Below are 11,913 nucleotides of genomic sequence, written 5' to 3' on the forward strand. Positions count from 1 at the left end.
CTGAGAAACCTGAAGGGTGTCCTGTGAGCCCTGAGCTGTCAGCAGGTGAGATGCAGAAAGGTTTTCTGAGGGTCTTTGAGGGGATTGAGGTGCACAGGTTGTCCTGCTGTCCTCCGTGTGCTCCTAAACCCCTTAGATAATCCCCCTTAAATAGCAAGACTAGGGCAGCGGGGGATTTATTTTAAGTCCTTTCAAACCCAGATTTTACGGTCAGGTCTTGGGCCCTGTCCCCATTCAGAAGTGTTTAAAAGTGCCGTTAATCCCAAAGGAATCATTTTATCTCTGCGGAGGAACAGAGATTAGCTCCGGCACAGGGCGGCCCCGGGGCTGTGCTGGGCCGGGGGCTGCGGGGAGCGGGGTTTGCCCGCTAAAGTCCCGGGGATGGGGACACGGGGAAGCTCCTGGGTGCGGTTCTGGCCCTGGCGAGAGCAATCCCTGTGCTCGGGCACGCGGCTGAGCAGGGCTGGGGACAGGAGGGCTCCCGGGGGAGCGTTAATTACCGGCGGCGGCGTTAAACGAGGAGCGACCGGCTGGACACCGGGGGCAGGGCTGGACACCGGGGGTAGGAATGGACACCGGGGCAGGGCTGGACACCGGGGGTAGGAATGGACACCGGGGCAGGGCTGGACACCGGGGGCAGGGCTGGACACCGGGGGTAGGAATGGACACCGGGGGTAGGAATGGACACCGGGGTTAGGAATGGACACCGGGGCAGGGCTGGACACCGGGGGCAGGGCCGGACACCGGGGGCCGGGCTCATTACCGGGGGCCGGGCTCATTACCGGGGGGCCGGGTTAATTACCAAGGGGGCCGGGCTGTCCCCGCTGGCACCGCCCGGTCCCGGCAGCGGGCGCGGCTGTTTACAGGTCAGACGAGTTGCGTCGGTCTGCGAAGGAAAGTAAGTGCCCATGCCCATGTCCGTGTCCATGCCCGTGTCCGTGTCCATGCCCGTGTCCGTGTCCATGCCCGTGTCCATGCCCATGTCCGTGCCCATGCCCGTGTCCGTGCCCATGTCCGTGCCCATGCCCATGTCCGTGCCCATGCCATGTCCGTGCCCATGCCATGTCCGTGCCCGTGTCCGGCCCGCAGTGTCCCCTTGTCCGCTCGCACGGCCGGGGCTCTGCGGGCGGCGGGACCCGGGAGAGGGCCGGGCTGTCCCCACCGGGAGGGTGCGGGGCCCCCCTGTGCCCTCCCCGGCCGGGTCCCCTCCCGTGTGTCCCATCGGGCTCACCCCGAGCCGGCCGAGGAAGCCCTTCCCTCCCGCTGCCCCTCTCTCTGCCGGGACAAGGCGCATCCCGGAGGGCAGAGCTGCGAGCGAACCCAAATTGCTCCCTCCTGCTCCCCACCCGAACGGGTGTGCTGGACCGGGCTGCTCCCCCGCCTGCCTTGTCCTGGGCTGGAGAGGGACACAGAGAGGGAGGCTGTGGAGTTTCCCTCCCCAGGGCAGGTTTTCCTGGCTTGCAGGATTTAAACCTACTCGGGTTTAGTGAGCCGGAAATTCCCTGTCACTGCAAATCCAAGGAGAAGTGCTAGAGCAAAGGCTGAGCCTCTCCAGGCGAGTGGGGGGTGCTTGGCAAGAGCTCGAAAAAGCCCTAAAGAAAGTTAAGGGAGGAAATCCAGCCACTTAAGCATTTTGTTCTTACGAGTTTTGACAGCTGATTTTTCTTTTTTTTTTTTCCTTTCTTTATAGCTTAGTCTCAGAGTCTGCTTCTCACCCTCTCCCATCCCTCTGTTCCTTGGGAGCTGCAGTGGTTTCACAGGTGATTAGAAAATGAACAGATCTGCCCTCTCCAGATTTTCTGTTACTAATATATGCTAGTTTCTCAGAGCTGGGAATGTAACACAGGGTGTTCTCTCCTCTGGAGCACCAGAAATGTGAAGGAGAAACCTGGTGGTCTCCTGGCTGGGGGTCTGATGCAGGTTTCTCCTTTTTGGGACCATCCCAGGAATTACTGTCCTGTTTCCAAGTGGGGGGGGGGTGCCTTCAAAAATCCACTTTCTTTGTGGTTTTGGGAGAAGCAGGAATGTGAGGAATGTGTCTGTGTGTGTGTGTTTTGTGAGACCCGTGGGTTGGGGCTGGGCAGGGTGATGGGGATGGTGTGGGGCCTCTTGGGGTCCCCAGCAGTGCCTCCAGGACGAGCCCAATGCAGGGATAGGGATGCAGTGTCTGCAAGGCTGGAAGCTGGGAGTCGCCACTGCTGATGCTGGGCAAATCCCTGTGTGATTGAAAGGTTTTTAATGACAGAGGAGGAGGGAGCAGCACGAGGTGAGCACTGGAAGTGCTGGTTGTGGCAGGTGCAGAGCTGGTTCTGCCACCCTCCTGTACCCAGAGTGTCAAGGCCTGGCAGCTGCAGGGGACTGGTCCCGTGATCCTTCCCCAGGAATTTCTTTCTGCTCCTCTACCCTGGGTGAAATCCTAAAGGGTATGAGCGTTCCAAAGTACCCTGAGGAGCAGCAGTGAGGGGGCTGGTGGGCAGCCTGGGCTGATGCTGGCCCCTCTGAGGGTGGAGATTTTTTCCTATAAGCAGAGAAGGACCTTTTGGGGCACGGTGAGATCAAAAGCTGCCAGCAAGGAGGGTGCAGGGGTGCTGTATGTGCATGTTTGGAGTGCCTGGGCAGCACTGGGGTAAGGCTGGGGTCTTCCAGCCTCAGCACCTCTTGCTTGTTGGGGTCTTCTCCTCAGCTGCAGCTTTTTGGGAAAGAATAAAGAGTGCATATGCTGGGAGCCAGGAAGATGACTTTTGGGCTTCTCTGCCAAAAGTGTCCATTGATTGCCCTCTGTTTGTGTGGCTTGGTGAAACCCTAGGGACATTGTGGCCCCTGAGCACTTCTGAAAACCCTGGGACTTGGCAAAAGGGAAACTGAGGCACAGGGCCATTGTGTGTCCTGAGAGCTGCCAAGCCCCAGGCAGTGTCTGTGTCCCATGACCTGTCCTGCTGTCAGCTGCTCCCAGGAGCAGTGAGAACTGGGGGCTGTGTCCCTCCTTGCTGCTGGTCCCCACCTGGAGGAAAGCCGAGCTGGGGGCTCTGCTCCAAGCTGAGGAAGGGTTGTGTGGTTTTCCTTCCCCTCTGGCAGGGTGGTTCAGCATCTGGCAGCTCTGCTCGGGGCAAAGTCCATCCTTGGCTGGATGTGGGTCACCCAAGGAGAGCTGGATCATGTGGAAAATGGGGTATGGACCTGGGGATACTGCAGTGAACAGAAAAAAACTGAGCATCAAAGCCTTTCCTGTGGTAGCCCATCACCAAAAAGTTTGTTTTGGTTTTAGAAAACCTCATTTTTCCTCAAAGGTGTGTATGAACACAAAAACTTGATCCCAGCCCTCCAAAAACGTCACTTCTGGATGGAAAATAATTTTTTTCACTAGTTTCTAGGGCACACTGAACTGTGTGCTGAGCCCTTTCCTTGCTATCAGTTGAGGCAGTGGGTGATCAGCTCATATGTGGCTCCCCAGGACACTTGCAGCTGGGTGCTGTGGGACACCCCCTTGTCCCAGACAGCTCCTGCAGGGTCTGTTTTCTGGGCTGGTTTTGCCACTTTTTGTTTTAGCTGTCTTACAGCATGTTGTGTTGTCCCTGTGCAGGTGCAAGAAAAGCTGCCCCTGCTGTCACCTTTGGAAGTGCCACTCCTGTTGCCACTTTGCAGCTTTCTTTCCCTCTGTGTGAAACCCCATCTGAGGACACCTGCAAAGATGTGGCCGCTTTGGGGACTGGACCTGAACCGCGTCCGCTGTGACCTGCTCTTCACAGAAGCCATCAACCAAAGGATGCAGGTTCCCAACAGGCTGAAGGTGGCAGAGAGCAGCAGCCCTGGGGACAGGAGGACAGTGGCAGAGGATGTCCCTGCATCCTTCCGGATGCACATTCCTGATAGGATTTCTCTGGCAGGTAAAGCCCTGGTTTTGAAGGTTGGCGAGGCACTACAAGGGAGCAACACTCCCTTATAAACCCCCCTTTCACTTGCTTTGCTGGAGGAGAGGATGGGGGCAGATAATGCAGGCACTTTTCTCCAGGAACGTAGGGCAGGATGGTGGATGGCTCGGGAAGAGGTGGGCAAAGGTCACCAACAGCAGTCCAGAGGGGCCTTAATTCCAGCAGGTGAGGGGCAGAACGTGGAGGCATCTCCCTCCATGTCTCTTCCAGTTCCCTCTTGGCCTTTGGTAGGGTCCCTGCTTTGGGATGCAGGACATTTGGCCCTGTCTTTGACAGACACTTCTGAAACCTTGCTGTCCTGAAGGAGTGGCTCTGCCTCTCTGGGCTGTCCAGAATTCCTAGGGATTGTTTGTCCATCTGGCACTAAACACAAGCTTGGGTTTCCATGTGGGTGCATCTCTCTTCTCCCTCCTGAGGCCATTCAGGTTGGCTTAATTCTTCCCTCTCTCTTTTCTGTAGAGATGCCAGACACCAGTTTGAGGCCAGTCCTGTTGACCCAGCCAAGGAAGGTCCCCCCTGTTGTGGTGCACGTGTCCCCAGACCCCTCTGGGGACCTCCCTTTCCTGCCCTCAGCCAGCAGAGCCAGCACCCAGCGACGCAAACGACCGGTACTGTATGGGCAGGGACTGGGGTGGGGAATGGGAGCAATCCCAAGTTTGGGGTTCTCCAGATGGCTGTTAGCACCCCAAGCCAGGATTCTTCTTCCAGGAGGCCCTAGGAGGGAGGGGTAGGGGTGCTGGGATCTCTTTCTGACCCAGAACCAGTGCACACCTGTGTGCTGGGACCTGGATCCAGCCACATCTCTTGCTGCATTTTGTGGGCAGGGGATAGGCTAAGGTAGGTGCAGTCCCACCACTGGCTGCTGCTGCTACTTTTTAAGTCCTTTTTCAACCTGTTTTCTTCTTCTTGATGAAGTATGAGGCAGAGTTGGTTCATCACAGCAGTGTAAAGGGTTCTGTGGTCATGGCCGAAAGCACATTTTAACCTTGTGTGAGACTCTTTCAAAGAGAGTTCCCAGGCATGGGCAGGCAAAGACTCCAAAGGCTGGAGCTGCTGTTCTGCCTCCTCAAGTGCTTTAACCTCCCTGAAATTTGAGAGCTGATCCTGGATGGGTTAGGTTCAGGGGTTTTGATCTGGCTGGAGTTCAGATCAGCAGGCTGGGGACGCTCTGTCTGCTCTGAGCATGTCTCCCCACCTGCACCAGCATCAGGTCACCAGGCTGGGGCTCCTGTGGTGCTGCACCCCTGAGTGAGAGCACTCAGGTGCACAGGGCACCAGGCTGGGCTCAGCCCCAGGATAACGTGGTTGTGTTTGGTTCCCACAGGGCCATCACAGCAGCAGGTCACGGAGGGACAGGACCCCAAATGACTCTGCCCATCTGGCCTTGCACAGCCCAGGACAGCACCATGAGGGGTGAGCACGGGCACAGAGTCACCCAGGGTGGGTGGGGAGCAGCATCTTCTCTCACTGGGCTGTTTGGAGGCTCTCTGGTGTTGATGTCCTGAGAGGGGCATGGGGGGATCCAAATCAGAGCAGTGCGGTGCCTGGCAAGTCCTGCTCATCCTTGAGAGGAACATGGCCTTTGGTGCCAGAGGTGTTTGTGCTGGGCAGCTTTGAAGACAGCTGTGCTGTTGCCCAGGCCCTCTGCTCATGGACTTGGGCTCGAGTCTCTGCAGTGGGGACATTGTCTCTGAGCTGATTCTGCAGCAGGGACTGCTGTCCCACGTGAAGTCCAGAGCTGTCCTGGGTGGCAGGAGAGCAGCATGGCACAGCCGTGGTCGGCTTTGCAGGAATCAGGTGGCTGCCTCTGAGTCTGGGGGCTGCTGGAGAGGGTTCTCCCAGCTGATGCCATCGGGGTCTGGGCGCCAGTGGCATTGCCCAGAGATGCTTGGAGCTGCTGAAGGGATGAGGGGCAGTGCCTGGTGCCAGGCTGTGCCCTGTTGTGCGAGACCAGGGAGTAACAGGCGTGATTCTGTGTGTACCCAGGCCGCACTCGTGTCCCCTGCCTGCTCCCAGGGCCCCACTCCCCCTCCTCACGGAGGCAGGCAGGATCTACTCCATGCAGAACATCTTCCAGACCATGTACCTCCTGGGCCAGGTGCTCTTCCACCGAGTCCAGGACTCTCTGCGAGACCCAGCACCATCCAGGTGACTTTGGCTTGTCCTGAGCCAGCTCTCTGTCACTCTGCAAGGACTGGCCTGTGCCTTGCTGAGGCTTGAGCCAGGCACGAGCTCTGTAAGCTGTGGGCTGCAGGATGGTCCTGCATGGCTGCCTTGGACTTTCTTTCTCACCTGTCCTGTCTGCCAGCTCTGGGTGCCAGGCCTTGGTGCACCTCACTAACCCACCCAGGCTTGAGTCTGCTCAGCTTTAACACCAGTCCCCTGGGCACCCTGAGTGACCCCGTGCTGCTGTGGCATTCTGGGGCTTTGCTGCTAAGCAAGGACTAATTTTTCTAGTGCTTTCATAGCTTTTTGGAGAGGGGTGTGTGAGGAGAATCAAAATCCAGAGCAAACAGCCTGACCCAGGTGCTGTCCCTGAGAGCCTCTCCTGCAGGCTCCCAGGTGCTTTGGCTGTGTCTTGGTCACTCTTAATTAGCTTTTCCATGAACTCATCCCACAGCCAGTGTCCCTGGCCAGGTTGTGGTGTCCCTTTGTGCTCCCTGGAGCAGGTGTGCAGTGGCCTCAGTCCCTCCAGATGTGCTGCAGGAACCACTTCCACCACCCTTATCTGTGCCACTGCAGTAAATTCTCTTCGTTCAAAGACATCCTTGCAGCCTTAAGGTGTCCCCACTGCTCTAAGGCTGCTGAGCACCTGGAGCAACAAGTAAATACTGCCCATTCTCCTTGAGCAAAGCCTCCAGGCAGAAAGGGAGGAGAACCAGCATCCATCATCCACCATCCATCACATCCTGCCTTCCCTCCCCAGCTGGCTTCTGCTTGCTGATAATCCAAAGTGATGTCTCTGATGTCTCTGCTCTTAAAAACTGTAGGCTGAGGCTGTCTTCAAACATCATTTTAATTTCTTAATGACCAAGAGATCTGGTTATTGGCTATAAAAGACTTTCTCCCTCCTTCCTTCAGCAGTGGAGGGCATTCAGGCCGTGGTAGCCTGCAGAGCTGCTGTAATGCAGTGGGGTGACTCTGGGGCTTCTCCCCAGGTATTGATCTCCCTTTGAAACCAGCCACCCTCAAACACCTCTTCCTAGTACTTCACATCCCTTCAGATTCAGACATCCCTTCAATATGACAGCTTTGTACCCCTGTGCAACAATGAAATAAACAAAAAGACTGTGCTGACTTGTTTGTCCTGAAATTTTAGTCAAGTCTGGTCTCAGACAGAGACTGGGATATCTGGCTCACAGTGACCTCTTGAAGGGTATGAGTCACCAAAAGGCAATTTCTAGTCTCTACTTTAAAGGGTGTTCACCTGTATCAACTGGGATTTTGAGTCAAAAGCTGCAGGATGTGTCCTTTTTTCATGGTTCTCTGCTGGGGAAAATTGCATTTTCTTTCTGTTGTGACTGTCATTTTACACTGCAGCTACATTTTGTGGAGGTATTATCTCACAAATGGAGTTTCAGGCGGGGATTCAGTAAATCTCCACGTGCTCTTCTGGCTTGTCTTCAGTGAGATCAGCATCATGTTGCAAACAGGGATAAACACCCTCTCCTCCCCAGGGCCTCCAAGGAGTGGGGTTAGGTGCTTGTTAACCCTTACAGGATCAGTGAGTGCCTGTGTGAGTTATTAGAATGCACAGGGGAGTTTTGGTTGTAGAATAGCTGATTTGGGGCTAGCCTATGATGGCAGGAATTTATTTTTTTCTCACTGTGTATGTACTTTATTTTGTGACTCAGTGGTGTGGCCCCTGCAGTGAGGCTGTGCCTCCAGGGACTGGCCTGGAGCTCAGTGGTCTGTGCTGCCTCAGCCAGTGCAGCAGCTCGTTCCAGTGGGGGCTCCCGCATTTCCAGGGAGGGAACGAAGTGGTGAACGTCTGGGTTGCTTGTTTATGTTTCAAATTGCAGGTAAAATTGCTACAAGAGCAAAAAGTGGTATCTCCCTCCAGCTGATGGCAGCTTCCTCACCTGCTGATGTAAATGGGATCACCCCTCCATTTCAGCACTGGTCCTGTGGTACCTATTTACCTGACTGGCTCTAAAGATGTTTTATCCAGCCCTCAGTGATTTCCTGTGACTACAGAGAATGGAGGCTTAGTAGATATGTTTTCTCTCTGTTGCACCTCTAAAGAAATACAAGCATGTGTTTTTTGTTGCCTGTCTTGGCACGTGCTGTCTGTTTGTCCCGATCACTTTGGGTGCATGCTGGAGGGGTACCAATGTGCATGCTGGGGGTTAAGAAGGGGTGAGTGGATGCTCATCTGTGGGTGCTGTGCTGGTGCTGTTTGCGTTCTCCTGGTGCAGCACAGCCTGGGGAGGCACTCCCTGCGTGGCTCAGCTCGCCGTGGCAGCGCTGCATTTGTGGGGAGGCACCCCACGAGCAGTGCTTGTCCACCTGCATCTCTGCTTTCCTTTCCCAGCTCCCAGGAGCCCGTTCCCGCTGCAGAGAGCGCCTTGGAGGAGGCCGGGGTGACAGAGGTGGCAGTGATGAGAAGGCAGGTGAGATGGGGGTGAAGGGCTGAGAATCTTTCCTGGGAGAGGAAAGATTCACCACCACCCACAGGGGGTGGGTGAGGAGGCTCCAGGGGCAGTGGCTCATTCCTGATGGGCTGGTGCTGTCAGACTGGTCCTGCCTTAAGGAGAGGCAAGAGAGGACTTACACATGTGCCGATCCATCGAGCTCCTACCCCGAGGGGCTGAAGGGCTGCAGGACACAGCCAGACCCCTCTGGTGGCTGTGAGAGGGGCTCAGATGTTCTCTGAGGGGAAGAATCCTTTTGGGAAGCAAAAAAATCCTTTTGGGAAGGCCTGAGGTGCTGCTGCCGCTCCTCCCACACGAAGGTGGGAAAAGCTGCTGCTTTAGAAAAGGAGGGCCTGAAGGAGGCAGCAGCTCCCATCTTTTCCATCCCTGTCCCACGCTTCTGGGGTGCTGACAGTGCCCCACTGCTTCCCTTGCAGCTGGCAAGGATCTCGGGGAGGCTGCGTGTGCTGGAGGAGCAGTGCCATGCCTGGAGACAGAAGGAGGCCCTGGTGTACTCCGTGATGATCTCTGCCTGCCTCATCAACACGTGGCTCTGGCTTAGGAGATGATGGCCCGTGCCCAGCCTCCCCTGCTCACCCTGGCACGGTGGGTGAGGGCAGGGAGAGGAGCATTTCTCGTGTACTTGCCAGCAGTGGAGCTCTTTTTTTCTTGACTGGGACTCCTTTTTGCACTGTGGGCCCTCAGGAATCTGTGTCCTTCAGGCCATGATGACAGTGAAGGTGTGAGAAGCCGCTGCAAAGAGCTGAGTGGTGGCTGACACAGGAGGTGTCTGTTCTGTGCAGCTGCCCTCAGGCTGCCAGAGGAGATGCAAACCCGAGGTGTTGGGTGTTTGTGGATGTGGGGTCCTGTTACAGCCATAGCCTGTGGTGGGCCTGGTCCCCTGGCCACATCCCACCTTGGAGATCTCAACTCTGACCCCTCAGAAGTTCTCAGCTGACTGCTGTGGTCTATTCCTCATCTTCTGTAGAGTGACTGAGCGTTTCTAAACTTCCTCTGGGTTTTCTTTTCTTCCTTGTGCAGCTGCTGTTTGGTGGAGGTGACACTGCCAGGTCTCCTGTGCCACAGCCCCTCTTCCAGGAGTGGAGCTGGAGGGGCCAGGAGCTCCCATCCCTGCAGCCACAGCAGCTTTGCAGATGCTCAGATCCAAAGTGGCTGTAAGAGCCTTGCTGACATCTGGGTTTATCCAGGGGCTCGGTTCTTTCCCAGAGAGATTTACGTGGGAAACCTCCCCATGGTGGCTCTCTGGATTATAAAACCCCATATCAACAGGGATAGCACCAAACAGGTGAGGGAAAATACGTATTTGTTAGGCTTCCCGTGGCAGAGGGGTGTGGAGGGGTCTCTCCCAGGTCTTGCTGCCAAGCTGAAACTTCAGTGATGGTGCAAGAACACGGGTGAGGGAAATTCCTGACCCAGATGCTCTTTAGCTGTAAACAAGCTCAGTTTAACAGCTCTTCTGTTTGTTTCCTTCTCTAGAGTTTAGTAAGACTTGATTCTGAGGTGACTTTGAGATGTTTCTGGTGGTTCATCCAGCACATCTGCTGGAGTTGTGCATGCAGGCCCTGGGGGCAGGTTTTGGCAAGGCTTAACAGGACCTCTCTGTGTCACCTATACCTAATTATAGCTGGATCTACATGTCATCCAGATGTCCCAGTAGCTTATTTACAGACATCAGTGCTCAGGTGTTTTCTGCTTGACACCGCATCAAGCGTCCGTGACTGTAAATCTGGCAGCTGGACAGTGATTAATAAATAACTGTCCCAAAGTAATTGCAGGTCTGAACCTGTGGCTGATTGCTGAGCTGAGGAGAGCGCTGGGATTTATTGCAGATGAGAGCCAGGGTGGTGGGGTGGGCTTGGTGTGCTGTGCTGTGCCAGGGGGGACGTGCAGGACGGGTGGCTCCTGTGGCTTCTGGCTCAGGGATGGGGTCAGGGTTGCCAGAGGACCTTACACAACTGTTCTGTATAAGGGGATGGGAGTCGTGCCAGGAAATGAGGTAAATTGTCTGCTTTCTCTCCTTGGAGAGGTGTTAACGTGTTTTGGAGGAAGCTTGTGTTTGGGGTTTATTTTAAGCTGTATTTTAGGGTGAGAAGGGATGACTTTGGGAGGGCACACCACCTTCAAAGTGTGGCTTGAAGGTGTTTGGAGGAGAGATGGTCAAACTGGATGTGTTCTCATGGGCTAGTTCCTGGCAGGTTCTGGAAGATATGACTTCTATGTAAGGTGTAAATTCCGGTGTAAATCTGGAAGCACTGAGCACAAAATCCATATTTTAATAAACTCTGTGTGTTCTGGACATGTTTCTTTTCTGTGGAGTCTGATCCTGATGTCGCAGTAAGTGGGAACAGGTAAGGTTTGGCATCAGGACTGTGACCTGTGGGTGTCTGAGCTGCCCTGGCTGAGGGGGAATCTTGAGTAAAAAAGCTTCTGGTTAATGATGTCCCTGTTGGAGTGTGATATTTGTATTTCCTTTTTTCTCTTCCTTACCTCCTCCTCCTCCTGGCTGCTTTGTCCCAAGGCAGCACACGTGGCAGGGCTGGGTGTCCCCATGGGCCACTTCCACAATGAGGTGCACAGCAAATAAAGTGTTTTGTGCACCGTGGTGCTCGAGGGAGCAGCTCCTGGAGCTCCCGTGTTCCTTTTGGAGGCAGCTGCAGGCAGGGGGCAAAAAGAGAGTTGGAAGGGGGACGTGCTGCTGCCAGTGCTCCTGGTGAGCTGTCACCTGCAGTCTGTGATGTGGGGACAAGAGCAGGGTGACAGCCTGTGCTGCTGGGTCCTCACCCAGGAGCCGCAGCCCCATCCAAGGCAGAGAAATTCTGTTCCTTCCTTTGGACTCCCTGCTGCCTGGGTGCTCGGTGAGATCACGAGTGGAATTTAAGGGTTTGAAGGGGAGAGTAGAAGGTAAACCTTTGATAGCAAAGATAAAAGAGACTCCTGGTGCTGGTGCTTTTCACATCAGCCCTGCACAAGGGATGGATCCAGCCTCAGCCACTGCACATGGTTACATGCTGGAGGGAGAGGATAAAAACTGACCTCTTCCTTATTGCCTTGGGGATGCAGATTTTTTCTGCTAACTGGGTATTAGAATGACTTCTTGAGCAAAATAAGAGGGCAGAAATTGGTGAAAAGTGCATTTCATGATCACCTTCAAGCTCCGCAGCTCTCTTTGATGGGACTCCAGAGCAGCACTTTTGGTCCCCTGCTCTGCCAGCAGGAGAAGAGGTAAGTGGACACGAGGGCGTTAAAATGTGTTTACTTTTTCCAGTTTTCCATCCTAGCAGTAGCTGTGGCACAGCCTCTGAAGCAGGGAAACAATCACCATCTTTGCT

General features: G+C 55.1%; 1 protein-coding gene across 2 annotated transcripts; it reads left to right on the forward strand.

The window, feature by feature from the left end:
* The first annotated feature begins 829 nt into the window (after nt 1-829).
* Nucleotides 830-10,880, forward strand: LOC102108276 (mitochondrial fission factor homolog B). 2 transcript variants are annotated; one of them, XM_088062512.1, is made up of 8 exons: nt 830-898; nt 1,691-1,760; nt 3,581-3,884; nt 4,389-4,537; nt 5,254-5,342; nt 5,916-6,077; nt 8,464-8,542; nt 9,001-10,880. In XM_088062512.1, exons 3-8 carry the CDS (start codon nt 3,689-3,691, stop codon nt 9,130-9,132), a joined length of 807 nt encoding a protein of 268 aa, XP_087918638.1. In that variant the 5' UTR covers nt 830-898; nt 1,691-1,760; nt 3,581-3,688; the 3' UTR covers nt 9,133-10,880. The 2 variants fall into 2 exon arrangements, with proteins under 2 accessions (XP_087918638.1, XP_005527473.2); XM_005527416.3 differs by lacking the exon at nt 1,691-1,760 and having other exon boundaries at nt 835-898.
* The last annotated feature ends 1,033 nt before the right edge of the window (nt 10,881-11,913 follow it).

Source organism: Pseudopodoces humilis, chromosome 15 (assembly GCF_049639895.1).
Source record: "Pseudopodoces humilis isolate 2021_Gansu_Grassland_sample_001 chromosome 15, ASM4963989v1, whole genome shotgun sequence".
Classification (NCBI taxonomy): Eukaryota; Metazoa; Chordata; class Aves; order Passeriformes; family Paridae; genus Pseudopodoces; species Pseudopodoces humilis.

Coding starts and splice junctions, on each gene's coding strand:
- LOC102108276 (XM_088062512.1), top strand. CDS start 3,689: ATGTGGCCGCTTTGGGGACTGGACCTGAACCGCGTCCGCTGTGACCTG. Junction 5,343..5,915: donor CCAGGACAGCACCATGAGGG/GTGAGCACGGGC, acceptor GTGTGTACCCAG/GCCGCACTCGTGTCCCCTGC. Junction 6,078..8,463: donor CGAGACCCAGCACCATCCAG/GTGACTTTGGCT, acceptor TTCCTTTCCCAG/CTCCCAGGAGCCCGTTCCCG.